General features: G+C 40.6%; 1 protein-coding gene across 5 annotated transcripts in view; it reads left to right on the top strand.

Moving 5' to 3' along the window:
• INO80D (INO80 complex subunit D) overlaps positions 1-22,692 on the top strand; it is a 46,070-nt gene extending 23,378 nt beyond the window's left edge. For 4 of the 5 annotated variants that reach the window (XM_074911146.1, XM_074911151.1, XM_074911147.1 and 1 more), the window contains 6 exons: positions 1,951-2,175; positions 4,214-4,323; positions 6,151-6,284; positions 7,711-7,928; positions 8,335-8,492; positions 9,477-22,692. In XM_074911146.1, coding sequence (XP_074767247.1) covers positions 1,951-2,175; positions 4,214-4,323; positions 6,151-6,284; positions 7,711-7,928; positions 8,335-8,492; positions 9,477-10,645 — 2,014 coding nt within the window. In that variant the 3' untranslated portion in view covers positions 10,646-22,692. The remainder of the gene's footprint in view (positions 1-1,950; positions 2,176-4,213; positions 4,324-6,150; positions 6,285-7,710; positions 7,929-8,334; positions 8,493-9,476) is intronic. The other variant, XM_074911148.1, reaches the window with a different exon arrangement.
• Positions 22,693-25,409: the final 2,717 nt, after the last annotated feature.

Here is a 25,409-nt window from a genome sequence, read left to right as displayed (position 1 = left end):
TTCTGTCTTATTTCAATGGGAGGGAAGCAAGAACTCTCAAATGCAGAGACATTTGCATTAAAAGACACTCTTTCCACCCAAAAGAAACATTTTTTTTTTCCCGAAGGAGTATTCCTGTTTTTTCTTAAAGTTAATTTGTAACTGTATTTAAAATTGTGTCATTATGTCTGCAACTTTGTTTAATCTTGGCCCAGAGCAGTAATGAAAAATCTAAGAAACCTACCCGTATCTAATTGATCCCATCCATGTATTGCTGTTTTATATTAATACATTGGAGAAAGGAAAATCTATATTAAATAGCACACAATTAAATTTTTCTAAACAGGTTGTTTTTCCCAGTAGGCATGCTTTCCTAAGAGATCTTAAAAGTGTATTTTCTTTTCATTTTCGGTGTGAAAATATTAAACATTACATATGTTAAATATTTTTAACAAGTTGTGTTTGCTACTAAGCATTTAATTGTGGAGATTTAATTAAAAGTAATTTATGCTTCTAGAAAATAATCTGTAATATGTTGTAACAAACAAAATAGATAGTACAGTTGACTTTACACAAAACTTTATAAAAATGTGCAGTTGTGTCAAGGCAGTGTTTGCTCCTGTGGAGTTTTTGTGGGCAGCCATAGTGGAGATGGATGCAGTCTCTTAAATTTGGTCTGCGTGTGAATGGAATAAAAGTTTCCAGAAAGGAAAGTAGATCTTAGTCATGCTGCCTTTCAGGGACAGCTATTCTGCTTGCATTTCTGGATCTTACTATATTTAGTAAATATCGTGGCTGGTATTTTGCATCTCTTCTATCATTAGCTAGTTGTGGTCCGCTTTGCTGTGTGCAGGTTCTCCTTGTTTCTTGCTGGCCAAGCGCTGCAGTCTGAACCTTGGGGAGCTTGTGATTTGTGTCATTTAGACTTTATTTCTTCCCCCTGCCTTTATTTTGTTTTACAGATAGGAAAGTTAGCAAAGTGTCTCTGTTCTATAAGGAAAAGTTTAAAGGAAAAACTGAACGAAGTCTGCTTTGTTTAGAGTCAGTGCACACTCTTTGTTGCTCTATGAACAAGAATATCATTCTGCAAACCAGTGCTCGTGGAGGACTTCTGGGTAGCTTCATAGACATTGTTTTAACAAGTCCCAGTGATGATTTTATTATGTTTCCTGATTTTTACTTAATTTAATTGAATATGGTGACATGGCTTGATGGTCTTGTTGCTATGTGCCAGGGCATTCAGAACGCCAAGATAAATGAGAAATGCTTTCTTAATGGGAAATGCTTTCTTAAGCAAAGAATTGGATCGGTCTTTCATCTTGTCGTTCCTTAGCCCTAGTATGATTTTTCCCTCAGTACCTTTGGAGTTAAATGTGAATTTCTTCTCCATGACTGTACTGTAACTCTACTTTAACTCTGCAGCAAGAGGAAAGCAGTATCAACTGTTAGCTGTGTGAGTGTGTATTTTGGTTTAGAAAGGAATACACCACCTGGCAGGGTAAAAGCAATTGGAAAAAGTCAGCAGTTTCGGTACTTGTTAGAATTTTACCATCTTCTCCAGCATGACCTTTCTTCAATAAATTTCTGCTACATAGTTCCCCACCCTTGTCTTGTCCATTAATTGCACTTTGATTTAAGAGTTTGTCTCATTTGCTGAGACATTTACAGTAAATAAAGGTTAACGGTATAGATTTTTTTTGAACAGCAGGCTCCAGACATTTAAATGTGTCAGACTTGATGATAAATTGATGTAATCTCTAATAATGACATACTAAGAAGGGTGAGTACCTTTAGAATTCAAAAGAGGTCCCGCTTTTACAATTTCTCAAGCATCCCTGCCTGATTTCAGCCTTTGGATGTTTGTGAGGCTGGAAGATGGATGCCAACTTAACAATTCTATTAAAATGACAAATTAGCTTCCTTGAAAAAAAATTACTTAAAACTCATTTGTTTTTATTTTCCCTTCTTCAGGTCCGATGATGACAATGCAGATGACAGGAGTTCCAGGGTGACCAGACTTTGCACTTACTTTCAGCAGAAATACAAGCACCTCTGCCGCCTGGAGCGGGCAGAATCTCGTCAGAAGAAATGCCGGCATACACTCCGGAAAGCCTTGCTGCAGGCGGCCAGCAGAGAGCCGGAGCGTGCTGGGCAACTGATACAAGAACTCCGAAGAGCTACGTGTGCTCGTACCAGGTTAGACCTTCCCCTGTGACTGCAGTAGCCTGGGGTCTGGGCAGGGTGGAGATGGGCAGAGTATCCAGCAGCTGAAAAGCTGAACTCTGAAACTGGTAGGCGTGCACAAGGCAGAAAAACCCTGACACATAAATGCCTGTCAGTGGAGTAAAATAAACACGGTATACAGCGTTTGCTAAGAAGACAGGCATTCTCCAGCTTTGTGTTTTAAAATGTGGATTGTTCATTCAGCAGTATCTGGGCCTCATTTCTTAAATGTCACAAAAGAAGTTAGTGGCCTGCGAAAATTTATTTTTATTAATTATTCTATGTATTTTGGCTGCCTTCAAATATCTGGTACTTTACTAAGCCCAATTCTTTAGAAGGTGTGCAGTCAGGTCTGCAGTTCACTGCTTCAATTCAGATTTTGTTTTTCACAGCTTTTTTGGAAAACACTGTACCTCCTCTTAATTATCTTCCCAGCAAATCAAACTTAAGCTCATACTTTTTGTTAGATTTAACTCAATCTAACATTAAATGAAACTTGGCAACAAAATAAATATCTTCTAACAACTCTGAAGGTTACCTTCTGTGGGAATTCTTTCTAGATAATGTCAACATCCCTCTAGCTCTCAGCATATTGAGAGTTGGTTGATTCATATTTGTGCAGGAACAGAGTAAGTCTGAACCCTGGCATTATGTCTGGGGTATCAGCAGCATTCTTGTGCTGTTGTGGTTTTGCTTTACGGGATGTGTGATTGCGGGGGGTAGGGAAGGCTAGCATGAGAGGCAGGCTGGAGCAGGGTACTGAGAGTATATTCTGGTTATGGGATGATTTTGTTCCTGGACAGTGGGCTGTGGTTCATGACACGTGGAGGGTTCATTGTTGGGGAGGTAGAGTGATGCTGAAGATCTGTTCAGAGGTGTAACATATAGGTACACTGCTAGTTTATGAAGTTGTGTAAATGTCTCCAAACTTAAATTGCAGCAAAACCTTAACAAACCGGCAAGCTCTTAATGTTGTGGGTTTGATTGATTCCCCCCCCCCCATTATTTTTGCCTTTTATTATGCAAAAAAGATTATATTTTAGGTTGACTGGCAAAGCCAGGTATGCCTGTCATCACTGCTCTGGTTAATTTAAGTAACCACAGAGTCTTTTTTCAGTTACGAATTTTTCACATGAGTAATATTGCTAACTAAAACTTTGCTCAGTCAAAGTGCAGTCGATGACAGAAATGGCTGAAGGAAAGCAGTCAGGCTACAGACAGCTTTTTGTCAACCTAGAAAACAACGTGTACAGAGGTGAAAGTCAGCCCTGGAATCGCCAGCTTTATCTACATGAAGGTGACAAATGCCTCGAGAGCAGGCTAACACCAAGCGAGCTGTGTAACGCTTGCAGTACTCATCCACACTGCTGTCTGGTCGCCTGCTTGCAGCTCAGGCTCAAAGCATTGAGGCTGTGCTGAGGAAGCACTCAGCTCCGGGCACCTGCTGGTGGATTGGGCTGTAGCACGTTGATGAAGGAGAGCTTTTACCCATGTTGAGCACGCTCAGGTTCTGCCACTCCAGAGCTCAGTCTAAGTTTGTCTGAGCACATGCTTGCATGTAAGCTCTGGGGATGCTCGGCATGTTTTATGAACAGGCTTGGAAGTGCACTTGACTGCCCATGTAGGCATACCCAGTACATTGTATTCTAAAGACTGACCTCATTTTAAGGGTCACCCCTGTGTTGACACTCACCTACTGCTGTCCTTGGCTCTGTTGCAAGGTGTTGTAGTATTTACATGGTAGCAGCACACAGCACCTCTCATTACAATTAAAGCCCTGTGAAATAAACAGTAATCCTGTTACTGCAGTCACACCTTCACTTGTCATTGACATTTATTCTGTATCCCTGTGCAGAGTGTGGTTGTAGTGTGCACCCATCTGGATCATGACACACACACGTGTGTTATAATTTTTTCATCCTATTGTGCCACATTCAGTGCAATAGTTGTGCTAAGTAACCACCTGAGACTGGGGTTTTGTCTCTAAGCTCTTTTATGCTTTTCTTTTCAGCACAAGCCAAGCGAGGCAGAGAGATGCAGAACCAACAACTTGTAGTGGGACTTCGAAGGGAGAACAGTGCACTAACAAGGCCCTTCCATTCACCAGGCATTGTTTTCAGCGTATCCTCTTAACTGTTTGGGAGTTGCGTTCAGACATGGCAGCTGTTCTTTTTTAGGGGGTTTTGTTTGTGTGTTAGGTTTTTGCATTGAAAAATATATTTTCAGAAAGAAATACCTATTTGTGAGTGTTTGTCAACTACTTTGCTTTCAATTTGTCTGTGTGATTTGGGTCTGTAGACAGTGAAGATAAGTAGTTTGCTACTGGTATCTGTTATAGTCACACCATTTTACTCTTTAAACTGTATTTAGTGGATGCAAGGAGCCTTTACAAAAGTGATCATCTTTTGTGGCTATCTTGGTACAAACCATGTGGCTTTCAGCCTTGTGACTTTCATGCAGTGGGTTCCAATAGGCTAACTACCTATGAAGGGATTATAGGAACAAGTTTTTACACATAGTATAAAAAGATGGCTTACACTGGCTAGAAAGGTGGAATTCTGATACTTTGCACTGTTTAAAGAGCAGAATAGAAGGAGCCGGAGAATCCATATTCTAGGTGAGGAAGAATTCCCAGTGCTCGGAATTTCAAGCAAAGCTTGAAAAGGATGTTAAGAGTCAATGCATGAAGATCTCAGAAAGGAGAGAACATGTTAGATGTCTGCCTGTTTACAGTCTTCAGAATCAAACCTCACTTTTGATGTGGAATACTTAAGAATTCTGCAGGCTTTGTAATTTTTTGGTTTAGATGAAGAATTGTTGGTGCTTTTCTTGCAGTGACTCCTTTTTGTTGGAGCTTTTGGTTTTGCTCTTTTAAGTGACTGGTGTTGATCTGTAACAGTATCAGTCTGCAGCACCTTTTTGATCTTTTTGTTTTACAGATGGCTTATTTTTCTTGGTTGATTTTTGCAGACCCCTTAAATTGGGATTTGCCACACAATTCTGATTTTATTTTTTTTTTTTTCAAACTTTAAATGATCTTCCTTGTTGGTGTGTGTAGAGCAGAGATGTCAGGGTTAGTGATTTTGCATTTGTGCCCGTTTTTTCCCTCTGCACTTCCTTCTCAATGGAAACAGTCTCTCCTAAAATGAACAGGCTCTTGATTCTGACCTGTCCATCCAAGTCTGCCACCTGGACTTTTCTGCAGTTTTCCATTTTCTTTGTACTTTCTTTTGTGTTTTAATGTTTTATGAACATACATAGTGATGTTAAGGTCTGTGAACTGTTCAAGATGGAAGGAGTGCTTCTAATGTTGTTTGAAAAAACACAATGAAATATCTGTTTGATTTGCAGTAAGTGTGGAAACATTTTCACTCCTGCAGGGGATTTTTCTGAAGGAAATCTCAGCAAGCTTACGTTTGGATTTACTTGACCTTTCTGTCTGATTGCACATCTTTTTTTTCAGAGGAGCAGGAAGGATCTTGAAACTTCTTTGTCTGTGCTCTAAAGATAAATGCCAAGAATGTACCTTAAAAGATTGAATTAAGAAATACTCTTTCTTTAATGTTTCAGTATGGATTGTCATTAGTCTGTAAGGAAATAGTCCTGTTGACTACACTGTTCCAACTGCTACTATTGATCTATTGATTAAGACTCCAGGAAAAGGCTTCTTTTTTGCTAAGAACTCATTAGTGAAATGGCTGCTTCTATAAAACTATCTCAATATATAATAAAATCATTAGAGATTCTGCATGAATGCAGTTTTTCACTTTAAAAGTTGGGTTTGAGCCTTACCTAGCTTTGAACTTGAATAACAAAGTTAAGGTACTCATTAAAAATAGCATCTATGGACAGCTAGAGTTGAAGGCTCTGATCTTCATCAGATTGATAAATCAAAGGGCGTTCCTCTGTCGTTGCCTCATGTGTTATTCCTGATGCAGAAATGCACAGATATCTTATTGAACCGTTCTCAGCAGCTCTTCTCAAGTTGCACAGCCAAGTTTGCAGATGGTCAACAGTGCTCTGTGCCAGTTTTTGACATTACACATCAGACACCTCTGTGCGAAGAACATGCCAAAAAAATGGTACGTAGAAAGCCAAAACTATAATTATTTGTGTATTGGATGATCAGGAGTTTTAACCCCAGTCTTTCTATGAACTCTTGCTTGACAACTAGCAAGTGTATGAACTTAAGAGTTCATTTCCTTTTACTTTTCTTAAGAGGGTAAAACATGCCAAACATTTCCAATTAGTATAAAGTATGTTGTGAAAATCTACATACTTTTGAGGATCTAATAAAGTGTGAATGAGAATATCCTTCACTGGAAGAAATTTGATTCCTCTCTTGAACTGAGAAATAGAAAATAATTGTGGGTGATCCTGTGGTCATTTTATTTGGGCTCACTCCTGGCCTTTGGATCTGAATATAGTATGCGTGTGGTAGGGTAAGAACACCACATCTCAAGCAGTCTCACTACGTGGGGCCCAGAATACTTTCTAGAGGAAGTGTAGATAGCAATTACAATCATACAAATAATGCGTTTGCCACTTTTTATACCTTTTGGTGACTATTAGAATTTATCTTTAACCTCCTTCAGGGATCCATGGCCTCCTACAAGCTGAGAGGATGCAGAAATTAAGATGATGTTCTCTGCCCTCCTTTTACGCCTCTCATCTTCCAGAACAAAATTTTTAGGATAATTCACAAACCCATTCCTGTCTTGTCCCTCCTTCAAGGCGTTAGGTGTAAAACTGCCTCTTTTTTTGTTGCTGGGTTGTTGTGGGTGTTTTGTTACTGTTTTTGTCCAGCCTCTCCAATATTGGTGAATTATGAAGTTTTCTGGATTAAAATGTGAGGGTCTGCACTACACAGATTTGTGGGGGATTTTCCCCTCTCCCAGGAAACCTTCAGTTTGTCTCTCGGGGTTTACTTCTGTAGCACATACAATCCTCTGCCATTCCTGGTATGATGGCAACTGAAAACTGATGATGGTTTGATTTATTTTTTAATCGGTCAATGACTGCTGATCAAAAGCAGTGAGGCCTTAGTTGTTTACCCACGTCCTTACGCTAGCCCTACAGTATTAATTCAATTTCCTCAGTGCTGTCTCTCTTTTATGCCAGCGGGCACTTGAGGATGATGGCTTCAGCTGCTGCACACTATCCCCATTATCGCCACCTCACAACAGCTTTCTCTCTTTAATACTTACAGGAATTCTGCCAAAGGTTACAGTTTTCTACTGATTTAGTTAGGGTTTGTTATGATGATTTTTAAAGTGACACTGCACTATCTCCTGTTTAGCATACCTCATAATTTGGTCTATGTGATTTTTGCCATTGGGATCAACGAAGAAGGAAACAGCTTAAATTTTGTTACCTTGCCTGGGTGTAAGTGAGCAGTCTCTCTTGCATTACATGTGAATCTCTGTGGAATGACTAGGTAGGGAAGAAAGCAAGGACAGTGATACTTGTTCTTAATATGCTTCCATTGCTATTGTTTTATTCCCAAAGGACAATTTCTTGAGAGGGGACAGCTCCCGTAAAGTTCAGCACCAGCAGCAGAGGAAACCCAGGAAAAAAACAAAGCCACCTGCACTTACCAAAAAACACAAGAAGAAGAGAAGGCGAGGCCCACGCCGGCCCCAGAAACCCATTCCTCCTGCAGTGCCCCAAGGGAACCTCACCATGCCTGCTAGTGTCTCACTGCCAGTAGAGATGCCCCACATACGGTCAGTGGTAGCTCTGCCCCAGTTTGCCCACTGGTAGCTTGAACATTGTCAATGAGCACTGTAGAAAGGTGTGATGGTGCTGTGCTGATCAGTGACTGGAGCAAGGCTAGAAACTGCACGTGACTTGAAAAAAAGGCCTTAGAGTGGGTCATTTCAGATTTGAACAATTATTGGATTTGATGGATAAAATATCTTGCTCCTGGTGCTGCATCTTATGTATTTAATAGGCTAAATGTAAGCTTCCTAAAGAAACTTTCTAAAAGCATTTTTTTCATAGATGATGAGGGGAAAAAAAAAAAAATGTGTGGGGAAACACCCATTATAGATGGATATGCATTCAATATACAGTTGTCGTTTGGAGGAATCTGAGTTGAGCACTTGGGGACTAATGGTGCTTTCTGTCCAGGAGCCCCTCCACACCAGAGCTGAGTGCCGATGAGCTGCCCGATGATATCGCCAATGAAATCACAGACATTCCACATGACTTGGAATTGAATCAGGAGGACTTCTCTGATGTCCTGCCGCGGTTGCCCGATGACTTGCAAGATTTTGATTTCTTTGAAGGTACCATTTTATTTTATTTTATATGAACATGAACAGAGTCAGTGAACTGAAGAAGTGAGTGTTTGTAAAATGCGTTTTGAGAGGTTGCCTGCTTTCCTAAAGGTAATAAATTCTAGAGAAGGAAGTGTACATTTCCTCTATTATTTGTTTGTGAGCTCTGAAGTAAAGCAGACTTTAAGAAGGTTCATGTGTGTAGTTCTCTGCTTGCTCTTGTAATTACTGCTCTGAAAATCCTAATTGGTTTAGTATTTTAATAATTCATTTTGCGTTTTTACTGCCTGTCAGTGTTGCAGTTTAATCAAGACTATTCTCAGTAATGGCATCTTTCTGCCATCGAGTGGGGCTGGAATCACAGTCAATGTTGGCCTTTGATAAAAGGACAAGAGAGTGAGAATAAAATCTTTAAATACATTTTTGAAACTAGCTTTTGATCAGAACTGTGCCTGAATTTCTCGATTCTAAAGCTCAGTACCTATGACATACAACAAAGAAATTAGAACAGTTCAGAGTTGGGGTACGTGATTTCTTTGGTCGCTTTCTGATATGACGAGATGTCAGACTGTGTTTGAATTGAAATTAACCTGGATTATACTGACTGTGTAAATTTTAAGTCCATGCTGTAATGTCGTAAGTAGAAGGGAGTTTGTAGGCTATTTGTTATTGCAACGTTGAAGAAAATCTTATTTAAGTGTTTTTACTTTAGGTCTAGTAAGTTTGGGAGGCATTTTGTATTGTAGTTTGTGGAAGAGGATGGTGGAGAGAGGGGAGTTCCATTGAAGAGGAAGGTGTAATTTCTCATTTTTCGCACCTTGCTTACCTGGTGAACAGTGGTGAATGAAATTTTCTGTGTACTGCAAGCCATTCTGGAAGGTTATCATAACTACAGCTCTGTACTGAACTGCTGTACGAGCCGCATCCTTAGAGTGCCAGTGCCAGGCTCACCTGAGAGGAGCACACTAACTTCTGGTGTCCCTGTTTCTGCAGGTAAAAATGGAGATCTCCTTCCGACTACAGAAGAGGCTGAAGAACTGGAACGGGCCCTACAGGCTGTAACTTCTCTTGAGTGCCTGAGTACCATTGGAGTACTTACACAGACAGATGGTGTGCCAGTGCAGGAGCTGTCAGATAGAGGGATAGGGGTGTTCTCTACAGGTGCTGGAGCTCCAGGAATGCAGTCCTTGAGTCGAGAGGTTAACACGGATCTGGGGGAGCTGTTGAATGGGCGTATAGTACATGATAATTTCTCCGGTCTGGAGCTGGATGAGAACTTGCTCCGTTCTGCTACCTTGTCCAACCCACCTACGCCCCTGGCAGGGCAGATCCAGGGGCAATTCTCAGCCCCAGCCAACGTCGGCCTTACTTCTGCCACTCTGATAAGCCAGAGTGGCCTTGGGGAGAGAGCCTTCCCAGGACAGTTTCATGGACTTCATGATGGCAGCCATGCCTCCCAGAGGCCCCACCCTGCCCAGCTGCTGAGCAAGGCAGATGACCTGATCACCTCACGACAGCAATACAGCAGTGACCATTCACACTCCTCACCCCATGGAAGCCATTATGATAGTGAGCATGTGCCGTCTCCCTACAGTGACCATATCACATCCCCTCACACCACATCCTTTTCTGGTGATAACTTGGCAGCTACCTTCTCAGCAGAGATGCCCATGATGGCACAGCACTTGCTCCCAACTCAGCTGGATGTGCCACTTAGTGGGGTGGTCAACCCCAGAACTCACTGGGGAAATCTTCCTGTCAATCTTGGGGACCCCTCTCCGTTTAGCAACCTTCTTGGTGCAGATGGACACCTCCTGTCCACCTCCCTGTCCACACCACCTACCACCTCGCACTCAGAGACCACACAGCCTGCCTTCGCCACTGTGACCCCCAACAGCTCCAGTGTGCTTCCGGGGTTACCGCAGACCAGTTTTAGTGGCATGGGTCCTGCCTCCGCTGAACTCATGGCCTCCACCTCCCCTAAACAACAGCTCCCTCAGTTCAGCGCAGCCTTCGGGCACCAGCTGAGCTCCCACAGTGGCATCCCCAAGGACCTGCAGCCCAGCCACAGCTCCATAGCTCCTCCCACGGGCTTCGCAGTGACCGGTGCCACCGCTACCAGTACCAATAATGCATCTGCGCCCTTCACCACCTCCAACTGAGCTTGTCTGCCTGGCTCTGTGCAGGTAGATGGGGGACCTGTGTTTTCTATCTTTCCTTTTTTTCCTTTTTCTTTATTTTTTCTGTCCTCCCTTCCCTTTTTTTTAAGAGGGGGTTGAGAAGAAAACCCCTGCTTCAGTACTGACCAGGGTTAGCCCTCTGTGAACCTTGCTGTAGCGTTCACATGTGCTTGTTACGCACCGGTGCTCATTTATTGCAGGCAGGTTCACCGTTCCCCAATAATTCCTTAAGGATACAGCACAGTTACTGGGTGTAATTGATCTTAGCAGTAAGACCTAGAAATGGGAAGATACCTCAGATTACTGATGCATGTTACTGTTTCCTAGGGTTTGGATCAGTGCTTGCCATCCCATTAGCATCTGGTAGAAAGTTTTCCAGTGGGCAGAAGTCTTTTGATTTTTTTTTTTTTTAATTTACTTTTTTCCCAAAGGTAGCATCTGGCATGGAAAACTTGGCTGCACACATTGATTTGAGAATGGTGCACTGAAGTCCTAAGTCAAGATCATGGTTCAAGGATGAGTTTGGCAGTTTCTTAAAATAATCTCTTGACCTCCTCTGTGTGCGTGTGTGTGTTTGGGGTGCAGGGAGCAGCAGTTCCTTTTCTTCTTTTGGTGAAGTGGGAGTTGTCCCCTTCCAGAACTGGTCACTGTTCTTACTGCATGCTAATTTTTGTTTTTTTATTACGGTGGTGTTTAATTCATTGAGCAGCAAGGGGATCAGTTGATCGATTGCCCAAAAATCTGAAGGCTGATACAAAGTTAGCCCAGGGAAAAAAAAGAAAAAAAAAAAAAACCAGAAGGATTGAAATAGATCATGCATGGATTAGTGAAGATTCCTGTGCAGAAATTCCCTCCCTTGCTGAATTACTGTGGCCTTGTAGCATTGATTATTTGCCTTTTCTGGTGTGGCTTTGTCCAGAACTCCTTGCCTGACAGGCTGACAGGTATTTCCCAGCTGATACCGGCAGTATTTGGTTGGTATTCTGCCCATCCACACAAGTCTAGGTCAGACCATTTGGTAAGTTTCAAATGGATGCATTTCTCAAATTGTGTCTAGCTACTGAGACTTTCTTGGATAGTTTTTCCCGCCCTGGGAGCCATATAATTTTTTTGACACTTGTAGGGGTTGATGCTCTGTATGGGAAGCTGAATGTATGTAAGGAACTAGCAGGTACTTATCAGCAGTTATGGCTATCCAAAAGACAAATCACTAAAGCAAAATTGGGGGGATAGGAATTCCTTCTGTCTGCAGGACAGTTTTGCTTTTATTGCCCACCTGCTAAAGACAGTATTCAGACTCTTTGATAGTAATATCAGTTCTTAAAGAAATAAGTCCGCTAGCTTTTAGACTTTTTTAATGTTTTTTAATCCAAGAGATAAATGCAGCAGAAATTCTGAGGTGTTTACTTGCATCTCTTTGTCAGGAAGGGAAAAAAGGAATTTGCTTGTGATCTTACACTTGCTACTGTACTCTGACTTTGACTATAAAAGTAGGTCCTACTTAATATAACAAGTCTCTACGCTTCTTGGTTTGTTTCTGAGATGCAGATGGGAGAGAATAGAAAATCCCACTTTTCAGCCTGTTACTGTAGAAGACCGATCTCATTCTACCTTACAGTAAAATATCCTACCTGCATGTATTCTAGTCTAATTCAGGAAATTAAGAGATACCAAGCACGTGTAATAGGGAGGCCTAATAAGTTGTTTGAGCAAGGGATCATTGAAGGAAGTTTAGTTGCTATAGAAATTCATTTTGTTAGCAGTCAGGCCCACACCAAAATCTCTGACCCAAACCTCTCCTTCCATCTTGTTAAGGAATAGAATTTAAATGGGATAGGTCTTGTGTCTTCTTACTGTTGTAGCAATCATACTATCCCTCTTTTCTTGAAAGATTTGTCCTCCTTAAATATAAAGGAGTATGGATGATGCATATGTCCTTTTCTGAAATTGCAAGTGTATGTGGGTGGAGGAAACAAAAATGATTTTCATGCTTCTGTTGTTATGAAGTCCTTATTTCATACTTGGTAAAATAGATCTTAATAATATAAGCCGAATATTTTTAAGTGGTGATTTAAATATGTTTGTAACATTTAAATGTTTTTAAATCATGTAAAAAGTTGAATTGAAGCCTATGAAATCCTGCTTGTGATTGTCCTGCTGATTGAGAAATGCCCAGTGGTATTGTGAAATGAGGCAAATCTGACAAGGCGTTTATTTATTTTTGTATTATGTTCCACATACTTTGTTGAGGAGACACTGTTTGATTTGCAAATGATTTTAGTTGTGTCCGTATACCTTCTTCAATGTGTTCGGATGACTGGCTGAAAAAGAGTGGAGAACTAGTATACCAAATGGACAATTCTTTAATCTGCTTGTGTATTCATGTCATTTTAGAGGATGTTAATTTCTATAAATTGGTTTCAGGACTTTGGTCTTAAAATCATTCTTGTGCCCATCAAACTTTTTGATGAAGCTATAGCTAGTGCAGAGTATATTTGCCCCACGTCACATTTCTCTTTCTTAGCAAATGCTGGAAGGGAAGGGAGGAGAAGAACTGAGAGCCAAGTTCTCCTTGGTTGCATTGGTATAAATGACAGAGGAGCTCTTTGGTCTAAGGTCACTGTGAGTTTGTACTAGTCTAACTCAGAACAGAACCCAGCTCCTAATCTGAGCATTGATTTAGACAGGGAATTTTAAAAGGCGTCAGAGCTGTGTAGGTCCATAATTCCCATTTGGAATCAATGGCCATTATGTACCTGCATTCCTTTAAGGCAGCCTAGGATATCCACTCTCTTCCCCAGCTTACACTTCAATTTTTATATATCCCTTGATGACTCTTCCCTGAAAAGTGACTACATAACATTTTTCAATGAGCAAACTAAGTTTGCAATAAAGCTGCACTTTTAAAAATAAACTTCAGTTTGTATACATTTGAAATAGGAATCCCTCTGTCCTGTCTGACACAGAGTTCTGCAATGGGCCACCACTCTTGCCTTTTCCTGGTTCACCTCATGTTTTTCCACTGCCACCAATTTCATGGTTACAGCTTACCAAGCAGTTACGGGTCTTGAGCTTAGCTTTACAAGGTGGATCATTCCAGGTGGGCTTCTACACCCACGCAACCTATTGACTTCAGTGAATCAGTGTCTTACTGTTGGATGTGAGATATCCAATCAGAAGTATGTGAAGCCAGAGATGTTTCACACCTTTTCCTCTGGGAACTACTGCAGGTCTGGTTAAGGTAGTCCTTGAGGCTGTTATTTATGTTGTTCCAGAGTAGAATCCATGCTCTCCTGCAAAGGTTTTTGAGTATCATCTCCTCATATAGCAATTAGCACTCTAATCACCCTTTCACCAAAGAGCCAGTGGAGCAATTTCAGTCCATTGATTTGAGATGGTCAATACCTGTCGTGCCCTTTACATGTTAACGAATGGAATAAAACTAGTTGAACCTAAAAGTTAATTTCTTTACATAATATTTGAGTTTTAAAGAATTGAAAAATTAGACTTAGAGTAAAATACCGGTAACAATTTTTTTGGTAATAATAGCACCTCAATTAGTCCTTGTACAAAAGTACTTAACGCAAGATGAACTTCGACAGTGTTACAGAGGCTCATCAGGAACAGCCTCATGCTGGCCTGGTGTGTAAGGCATTCTGTAAGACATGCTTTGATGTTTCCTTTCACTTAGCAAGACTACACCAACTTTGAGGGGAGCCATACGCACTGCAATACCTCAAAGTTGAATTGTTCTTTGGCCTTCTAATTACTAGGATACGAGAAGATGGATGCGTGATGCAAAAAGATGGGATCATTTTGTCTCCTCCTGCTTTCCAGTTTCTCCAGGTTCTTGTTTAGTTCCCTTCTCATTAGTATCACACATCTCTCTATGGTTGGGCATAAAGGCTTTAAATCAATAATGACGAGAGTTAGCACAGTTGCAAGTCTGCCTCAGGCACTGTGGAGAAGACCGAAACAGCTAGATTTCTCACTTCTTTCAGCAGGTTAGCGAAATGAGGGTTTGCAGTTCTCATTTGGAAAGCATTGGAAGACCCTGAGAAGTTTATCACCTGCTAGGCAAAAATCAGAGATACGGTATCAGAAGTACAAATGCAAGCAAAAAAAAGGTGAAAGGAGAGTCATCCATAATAGCAAAGAGAAGCCAAGGGAAGTGGCACTTTTTTTTTTGTTAGAGGGAGATGGGTATTGAAAAATTGGGAAGTTGTGTTGTGAGCTGTTAGGCACAGTGTGATGCCACTGGCTTCAGGGGCATGGCCAAGGTGAAGGTCCTAGGACTGAACCTGCAAGCCAGTAGCTAAATTCAGTTTGAAGCTTCGTTTTGCTGTAACCACATCTAAATACAGTCTGGGATTGAATCTGCCGGGAAAGAAGAGTCTCACGAAGGAGTACGATAAACAGTGGACAGATGTCTTCCCTGAGAAGCTGGCCCTGGTGGTTACATACGTGCGTTGTTAGCCCGCTTCTGAACTCCAGCTCTTCCCCGAGCTCCTGCAACACCGTGGCTGCTGCATTTCCCTGTAGACATCAGCAGGGCTCCAGAGGTATTTCTCCCTGTCTTTGTGCTGCAGTGAGCTGAATCCACTTGTTAATTCTCCAACAGTATGAGCCTTTGGGCAGGGAGGAGGGAAAAATTTTTAGAAGAGGCAGCTACCTGCAGTTGAATCTTTCAAGACTTGAAGGGTGCAGGGACGGTGACAGGAGGTGCTTTCAGCAGACAAACAATAGAAAACTTACCTGCAGTGATCTTCTGCAGTGAGGCATTTGTGTGGGTGTCTGGGAAGGTTCCTTGGTGGGACATTTAGTTTTACTTTTGTATTTTTACTACTACATGTGAAGGAGTCTCCTGTGCAGGCCTGTTGCAAGGTTCAGTGATGGTGGAAATACTAACTGAAGGAGTAGTTTTGGGCTAATGTGCTGAGCAGATCTTTAGGTCTTTCTGGTCACAAGGTCTTTCTGATCTTTTGGGTAACATTTAATGATGGGGTGTTGTGGGCTGCTTCTTGTACCTCCTTTATTTCCTTCCTCTACATTCTTCATCATTCTTTCTTTTATTCTCCCATTCTCAGATACTTCCAAAGTAAGTAATGCCAACTGGTAAGTCTTCTGTGGTCCTGAGCAAATTTGACTGTAAAATGAACAGGAGGAGAGATTACTGCAGTTCATAACATACATTTTGGATGCTAGAACAGCAGTGCAATAGATCAAAGTATTTCTCAGATGATGAGTAAGATGATGTTTCACAGCACGCTAATATGTCATATGCCAAGGGTACAACATCGGTCACGGGAGTGCACACACTAGCAGTGAATGTGCAGACATTTTTAGCAAGTTTACCTTCTCACAAGTTCCTCTTTTGAGAATTGCATCACTAGAAAGTCATAAAGAAAAATTTAAATTATTCTTTTTAACATCCGCAAGCCCAAATAAAAGTAAGGAGGTCTGATGAAAAGAATCTATATTTGTGTTCACTAAACTTAAGCTTGGGCTTTAGGAGAGGTCTGATCATGAGAGACCTTAGCTCTATCAGGTAAAGTTTTGGTTTTGTCTTTAAAACTACACAAAAACACTAGTTTTGTTGCTAAAGAAGAGTTTGATGGAGGAGAAGGAGTCACAAAAGATATGTCTTAAAACAATTTTGTCCCTCCTTGTCTTCAGCCTTTCTTTAAAAAAAAAAAAAAAAAAGCCCACAATAGTAACCATTATGAGAGCTTTTCCCTCTGCTGTTCAGCTGCTTCTCATGGTTGTTGGGTTCTTTGCTTTCCCCTGTTTTATTGTACTTTCACATACTCCTTCTCTGACTACTACGGAATAAGGTAATGTACTGGAACATGAAAGGAGAAAGTGGGCTTGGCCATAGGTTGACAGCAATAGTTGGAGGCTTTCTGTCTCCTTGAAGTAAGTGTTGGCACCTTTTCACTCTACTCTGGTTCATAGAATTTGGCTTGGAAGTGAAGAGGATGAGACTTGGGCTTTTGACCTTCAAACTGTACTTACTCGATGTAGAAAAATGCATTCTTCCTACTCCTTCCCCTTACTAGTCCCCCAAACACACACAGAATGGGATGTCCAGAGTACCCACCTCTCGACTGCATACACATGTTGAACTCGGTCTAATGCTAATCTTTTACCTGCTTTCTGTCATTGTCAGCCAGTGCCCATGGAGGTGAACTCTGGATAGGTAACGTTCCCAGATATCCTCTGGAAAACTTTAACTTTGGTGCAGATTGCTCTGATGTAGCTAACTGTGATGGGGTTGGCTTCTACCTTGGAGTGGACTGATTTACCCTGAAATGACTCTAACCTGCATCTTAGAGTGTAGTTGGTTCCGGTGCAAATAGATTCGTTCTGAAGTGATGGACAGTTTGATTCTCATGCAAAATAGCTACATCCTACCAGAAGGGGTTGAACCAGTTTCTCTGAACAGTGATGACCTTCACTGTACGGTTTTGGGTATGTCTCAGGGATTCCTTGTGGAAATAAGGGCAGTTAACAAAAAAAAAAAAAAAAAAAAAGTAAATAGTTTTAAAAGTAAATAATAATTTAAGGTAGAGCGTCACCTAAGTGAGAGCGCAAGAAGGAGAAATCTTTGTTCAGTTTTATAGTCCACGGTGTCTGGCTTAGGGACTCTTTCTCTTCTCGGGGCTCTCATCTCAAGTACAACATACAGAATCTTTTTCATCACGCTCAGCTTTAAACTTTTTATTTAAAGATACCCTTCCCCAATGAGCTTTCAGAATACTTATTGTAGATTTTAAGAGAAATGGTATATTAATTTATGCTATTAACATCACCTCATAAATTATAAGTTTTATACTAAAGCTGTATTGAGTGTAATGAATTATGTTGCATATGTGTTTTTAATAGCTATAAAATTATATACAAGCTTTTTTGGAAAAACAAACTAGTGAAGCACCTTTTTACACTGGATCTTTGCCGTGTCAAGGTGTACAGCTATTCTTTGCTACCTTGCAGATATCTATATCTATATATAGATATATATATATAAATAAAATAAAATGGTATCCTGTATCAACAAGCATAGAACTCTTTTTAACCCTTATATTACTGTTCCTATAACTCTTTTAAAATTTTATTTTGAGTGTTACATTCTGCAATAATTTATCCGTGGTTTGTACCTATGATTAGAAATTTAGTTACAGGGTAAATAGATCAAATTTTAAAAATCCAACTACTGTAGCTGGAAGTTGTGAACCAAGTTTGTAAGACCTTTTCTTTTTTTAATGTATTTATTTCCAGTTAGCTCTGTGAGTTGGAAATTGAAAAGTCGGAACATTAGGAATCTACAGTGTCTTATTCAGGAATTTTTCCCCTCCTTTCCTCACAAAGGAATTCCCACTGTGACTTATAAATAGAATTAGACTGCTTGTGTGCATGTATGTATTATATATACACACAAAAAATATGCATTGGGGGGGGATGTATGTGCGATACGAATGTGTATATTGTATGTAGGTCATAGTTTTGTAAAGAGAAAAGTAGTTGAGAGGTGATGGAATGTATTGTAGAAATGTGATTATTTAGTAGGGGGTTGTTACGTCCTCACTGTTGTATAAATAACTGATACTCTCTACTACATAATCTTCTGTTATAAGGCTAACTCTGATATCATGTCAATTTTACTGTTTTTTTAAATGAGTTGCGTTGAGCCCTGTTTAAAATGCCATGAAAATACCAAGCTCCCAAAGACAGCCTTTAAGTAAAACAAATGGGGGGAGGAGGAGAGATGGGAGAAATGAGTAATGTTTTTCAGGAGAAATTAAAATGAGAAGGGTTGCTTTTGGTGGGATGGGGAGGCATGGGAATTGCTGTATCTTTGCAAATTTAATACCCGAATCTCCTATGGTCTGACTTGGAAAATGTTGTCAATCGGTGTACTTGTGTTTTCAAATTAGGTTGTAAGGGACATAGTTTGTGGAGTGATCTCCATTCTGTAAAAGGATCTTGTCTTCAAGTAGGTTCTTTTCTTTCCTGAGGGTCTTTGTGTATATTAATTTTTCCCCGAAATTGCTGTTGTGAGATTGCAGAACAAAATACACTTTCAGTCCATGGAGTTTCACTTGTGCTGTGAAATTCTGAATTTAATTATGGCCACTTAACTTTTTTTTTTTTCATAATTGGAGAAGGAAGGTTTCTTTATGGAAATTCTCACTTGAAATTGTGAGAAGTCAGAAACATTCTTACAGATTGGTTTACTCTTCATACTGTTCTATTTAGGCTGGAGAAGTAACCTAATTGTTATTTATTCATACAGTATCACTTTTAATGATGATGATCCTGGTGACTTTAAAAATCTGTTTAGAAAAGCAGAGCTTCCAGTATTGCACAGACATTTGAATTTTTTGAAGGCTTTTTTTAAGCAGTTGCAAATCAAATCTTAATTTTTCAATTTTTTTTTTTTTTTTTTTTTTATATCCCCCTCCCTATCAGTATGTTGATACCCCCCAGGCATCCCTCCCCCTTTTCCCCTCCCAGCAATTCGTTTCTGGCACATATGCATACAAGTGAAAGGGCAGGGAGGTGGAAGTTGTCAGAGGCCTTTCCTTCTGCTTATTTGGTGGTAATGGGAGTTAGCAGCATAAATCTTTATGCCTTTATGGGGAAGAATAGACCCATTTTTGTGTATACCTGTACAGAGAGATATATCTGTATATGAGATGTTGGTCGCACTTTTGCTGAATGTGGACTTGCCCTCATGATGTACAATAAATACGTATGAATGCAATCAATCTAAATCTATATATACATGCGTACAGATGTATAGATGGACTATACGTTGTATCACACACATGTACATTAGTGGTAACATGAGTAAGTGTGTGAGCTAAAGAGAGAGACTATCCACGTAACATGTGTAACAGGTAAGCACTTGTGCCAAACAAGGTTGTTTTAATTCTTCTGAGGGGTTTGGATGACATCAGTGGCTGATCTGAGCTTGGTCACCATTGATTTGTGTTACCTCAGCCCTCACAGTGGAGTTTCCTTGTACGTTTCTGCTTTTGTTTATTCTATATTAATACTCATTGAGGCCTCTTGCAATGCCAACCTCTTCTGCTTCCCTGCTCCATTGCCTCATTCCAGCTCCTCCTTGTCCCCGCATCTCTACAGTTTCTCTTGCTAGCAGCAATCAGCTTTAATGGCCCGATGCAGCTCTGCTCATGCCATAGGGGAATTCTCTTGGTGACTATAGTGGCAGCTGAATTGGGCCCCGAGCACTTGCTTGAACTTACGCAGAATTTCCCTGCTATTCAGTTGTGCTTGAGTATGACTGCTGCAGTTGGTTTGCAGATGAACACAAACTGTTCTTAGAACCTGATGCAAAGCTTCCTAGCATATTAAATGGTTAACCCAGCATCATATTTTAGAGGTAAACATTCAAGATGTGCCCACCTAAAACCGTATTCAATTTTCAGCCCCGGGGAGAAAAAGAGAGTTTGGTTTGTGTTCCCTGTAATGCAGGCAGAAGGCAGTCCTGTGCTCTGTTCTGAGCAGTGGCGTTGTCATCAAACATATCGACAAACACAGCTCAGTACATTTTACCATTAAACAGGTTTTAAAATGAGCTGCAGAGTTGACCATTAACATGCTAGCACTTTGCATCTGATTGTGTATCGAATAAACCTGCTTATGCAAGTAAATTGTGGTTTTAAGTATTTTATTTTCTGTTTTCTGGCTAAATGGAGCCTCTGTATCCTTTTAGCAGAAAGCAGCTGTCAGAAACCTGCTCAGTCACATTTAAGCACTGTTGAAACTCCTGGCTAACATAGGCTTCAGTTTCAATGGAGAGTGCTGCTCCAATTCGGTCTTCAAGCCGTATGTCATTCCACATTTTCAGTATGGATATGGCACGATTTTTCTTGGCCACAAGTCAGCCATGGAACTTTGTCTTCCTTGCATTTCTATTAGAAAAAGGTAACTGGTGTACTGTTTCATCTGAGCTTTCATTCAATCATATACGACTATTTCTATAATACATATGTTCGGGCGTGTGTATGGGTATGTCTGTGTACTGTGTGTGTATAATACATATTTATATGCACACATATATTATGCTATTTCAGTTTATGTATGTGGAGAACATACCTGTTGGTTCTCTCCTGATATATACTCATGCATACGTATATTAAATATGTATATAGAGTGTAGATGTCCTGCATATACATGTGTATATGTTATGAACCTTGGTTAGCAATTTTTACCCACTTTTTGCAAATTGCTGTCTCTTATGACATATTTTCACTGAAGCTGCATTATATAGAAGAAATGGAGAGATGTGTTATCAAAGTTTTATTTTAAAAAGGAGACTCTTAATTATCTAAAAGCCATTTGTAATTGTCTTTTGATTTTTTACTAGAAGGGTTGTTATTAAAAAAAAAGAGAGAATACAACCAAAAGCAAGCAGACAAGCCCTTACTCCCACCGTAAATTAGATGGACATAAGAAAGAAATAGAAACACAAGTTTCTAAGTATTTATTTCCTTCAGGGGCATACTGTAATTGCATTCTGTCCCATCCTCCCCTTTGTCCAATTATGATTAATGATTCATAGTTTCTTTTATGCAGCTTTTTCCCCTCATTACTTTACTTTTGTCAATCATTGTTCACCTCCTACATTCAATAGTACTGATGTCACTAAGGAGATTTCATGTCCTTCTGTCCTTTTCAGGAGAAATACCAGTGCATCACTATTGTGTTACATTTTTTTGTGGAGGATGGATGTTTTTATTGAAGATGTCTGTAACAAGTCTTTAAACTTATCTAATGTGAGAAGCCTTCATTGGAATCTATCATTTGTTTCCAGCGAGTTTCTGCAACTGTTTCACCAACATATTAAGTACTTCCCTTCTTATTTGATGCCTGAGGTTTTAAGGTTTGGGTTTATTGTTGTGGGTTTGGTTTTTGGTTTTTTTTTCCTCCAATTCCCCAAAATGTTTATGTGCAAGTGGAGCAAAACAGATGTCAGAATCTCAACCAATATCCTTTTTGCAGTTAAGGGTAAATATCCTGGATTTAATAAAGGAGAAGGTGGCAAATGGACAATCTGAAGTGCTTAGAGGCAATGCTCACTCTTTTTAAGGCTGTCTCAGAGAAGTTTGTGTTTGGTGTCATTTTAAAGGTAGCTTGATGACGCTTTGATATCAGAAACAGCCTTGTAACAAAGAGCCTCCTACAGTTGGTTGGCCACTAGAGTTTAAAATGTAAACAAGTTGCAGTGGGAAAGCAAAGGTGAGGCAGTGTATTTTGAACCAGTGAATTGTAGCTTGCAAACGTACCTGATTTTGAAGTAACTGCATGGTAGCAAGGATTAGCAGTCTCTTACACCCTTTCCTTCTTCCCTCTCATCCCTGACACATGTGTTCAGCATACCGTACATTGGGAAAAATAAACAACTTCCTCCAGCAAGCTAAATCCACTTAATGACTGCTTAAAGGGAACATACAAACTTGCATTGCTGCATCCCGTCTCATGATATTAGCTGGAAGTCTAGCTAATACGCACAAAAAGCCCAGTCCAGGTTGCTTCTGCAGATGTGTCGCTTTCGGAGAGTGCGGTGCATGGGGATGCCCGAGAAGAAGGGTCGCTTCCTACAGGGTCCCCGGCAGCAATAGCAACTCACTCTACTGCTTCTAAGTGCTGGAGGCTCATGGACAGCATTCCAGGGGCGGGTAGGAAAGCTCGCGTTTGTACTTTCCCTTTAAATAGGAAAGGTTGGCTCACATGTTCCTCATACTTCTCAATGAATGTACTGTATTACCATTAAAAAAAAAAAAAAATCAATGAAATGATAATAGATTGGTCTCCTTTTGTTATCTGGTCCTTGTTTAATTTGTTTAAGGGTTTTTGTATACAAAAGTTTACATTTTTATGTATATTTTTCTTGTGTAAAAACTGATGTAATATGTGTATAAAACACTGTATGTATTATCTGTATATAGTGTGACAAAATGATTTTCTTTCTTTCTTTTGGATGTATTAATAAATCTTGCTGTGAAGTAGCTGTGTTTACTATGATAAAACCCTCTTCTCCAACCCATTTTGCTAAGTCTGAGACGTATGAATATTGCCCAGGCTGAAATCTAATCCGTACTGATTTCTTTTTTCTTTTAAAAAATATCCTAAGTACAGTTATTAAACTGTCCTTTGCTTAGATAGCTGTAGAGTCTGATTCTGCTCTTGCTTATTCTCTAATTCTCTTGCTTTCTAATGACATTAGCTAATTAGTTTTGCAAACAAACTGGGGTCTTCAGTCTCAGTCCTGATTCTAATTATAGTGCTTTCTAGCTCTGGATCACTGGCCTGGAGACCAGATCTTCTTCATCTTGTTTTCTGGTTTGAGTTTGCAGAGCTGTACTTGAAATATAATTTAAGGGGTATAGAATAGAATTTTGTCTTACGTTGTTATGTTTTCTGAGATTTTAAAAAATATATACCTGCTTCATCACCGAAACTGGTAAGTTGGAGTTTGGTGTTATTCTGAGGATTAGCATGTGGATGACAAACAATGGTTGCTGAGGTGCTGTGGGGCTCTGGGCAGCTCTCGGGCAGGATTGCAAGGCCAGGGCATGCATGTGGTGACTACCTGGGTTGGTCAGACGCTGGCGGTCACCACTGCCTTGTCCAGACACACAGCTGCGCACTGCAGAAAAGCTGCTGCTCCTGCCGCCTCGCTGTGGCTGGTGCAAACTAGCCTGCCTGGGCTGGCACTGAACTTCCAGTGCTGGGTTTGCTCTCCGAGAGTGGCTTTTCCACAGTAGCTCGAAGGATGTCCGCTCTTCAGGCAGAACTACACCTTGGACGCTTTGCAGTAAGTAGATGGCTGCTGCATCTTTCTCTCACCATTTGTTTTGTGAAGTCTTCCCCTTTGCTTCCTGACATGAGGGTATGTGCTTCAACAGGTGTTTGCTCTGCTAGTCTCCATCTCCCAATGTGTTCGAGTTTGCGACTTGCAAGGGAAAAGCAGTTGTGTCCTAGGTGAGACCATCTTCCAGGTTCTGTTCTTCATAAGCAGTCTCACTTAATGCTGCCCTGATTGTCAGAATAACTGTCAGAACTGAGATTGATGAGAAGGGGATTCAGTTAATTCAACTTTTTTTGTTTAATGAACAGTGGCCCAGCCATTCTAGACAGCATAATTAGAGCAGCATTTCACAGTGCCTGGTTCTAATTCAGGCCAAGGGGTAAGCAGTGTCAGTGAATGATGTTGTCTTCCATGCTAACACATACTGCAGAGGTTTCATGGCAAAGGATGAAACTGGTTCATGCTTTAATACCTTGCCTTCCTGGGAGATGGGAGTACACTGGAAGTGCCCCACCCAGACATTTGTCAGGTCAGAGTGATGACAGGAAAGATCAGACACTAAAAAAAAAAAAAAAGAGTGCAGCAGCTTAAGTTCAATGCAATATGGCTGGAGAAAATCTACCCCAAACTTGTCCATTCTAGGGAATTCTCAAGGTTATGGGCGTGAGGCAATTGTACCCTACAGGGTAATAGTGATGAGGCAGTTCTGGGCTGTTACTGATGCAATTCTGACTGTGCATGTGGATGTTGCAAAGCTGATCCTTCAAAGTGCTCTTAAGTAGCACTCAAAATGGTGAGAGGTGTAAGAATTGATTCTTAAGGAGAAAATAGTTGTTTAAAATCTGCTTTTAACAAAACAGCAAAAGCAAATTGCTATCTCGTGTAAGATTTGAGGCTGCAATGAGGAGTAAGAAGGTGAAAGGAAAATGGGGGCTGTTCCCTGGGGATGGTTCCCTGGCAGAAGCAGAGTTGCCTGGTCTGGTCCCGAGCTGGTCGTTGTCCAGTGTGGGCTTGATGAGAGATAGGCTAAGACTCCTGTGCTGACTAAGGCAGGGACCAACTGAATCACCTGGGTTTTTTTCCAGCATTTCCATGAACAACAAAGAAATGCTACTCTTAGAAAATAATTGCACGGTTCTCAGTCTGAAACTTTACAAAAACAACTGGTCATTGTTCTAGTGCCACATTTCAAAACACAAATAGCTTTTGTTTGAAGTATCACTTCAGGAAGAATGTGGCACATCTTTCTTTGTATTTTAACAGTCCTCTAGAGCTCCAACAGTAACCTTTTAATAGTTGGCAATTATTTTGGGGGGAAAGCTCATTTAGTTTGTACTTGAAAAGCAGGTGATGTCTTATTACAAGAGCAAGTGTTGCTCTCATATTCAGTGAAGCAATTGGAAGGAGAAACCTTTATTAAATTTAGGAGCTGGCTCCCTGCAGAGGTGAAGACAACTTCTCTCCCTGCATAGTCACAGGCAATTGCCCCACCTGCAGGAAATAATGGGGGCCACCTTCCACACTCCTCCCTGGAGCCCATGCCCCAAGCACAGGGCTGGTATTCTGCAGCTGTCTAGTCTGATTTGGAGATACAGGATGCTTGTTTTATGGGGTTAAGAGGTGATCGTTGCGTTTACTGGCGTGAGGTTCAGCCCAGGAATGGCTGCCTTGTTTTACTGCTGTTGCTAATTTATGACTTGTGGAAGGTGCCAGCGAAGAGTCTTTGTACCACTGAACCTAGTAAGAGATTTGAAGTGTTGTGCTAAAAATGTTGCTGAAAGCAAAGTAGCTTTGATATTCAGATGTGTTCTGTTCTTTTGTTTCTGTAGGGGAACAGTGGTACAAACTTTATATGTCTGCATCCAGTAACTGCCTTGACAGATGTCCTTAGGACCGAGAGGCTTGTGT

This window comes from Athene noctua, chromosome 7 (genome assembly GCF_965140245.1).
Source record: "Athene noctua chromosome 7, bAthNoc1.hap1.1, whole genome shotgun sequence".
Classification (NCBI taxonomy): domain Eukaryota; kingdom Metazoa; phylum Chordata; class Aves; order Strigiformes; family Strigidae; genus Athene; species Athene noctua.
This window is presented reverse-complemented; position numbering and strand designations above follow the sequence as displayed.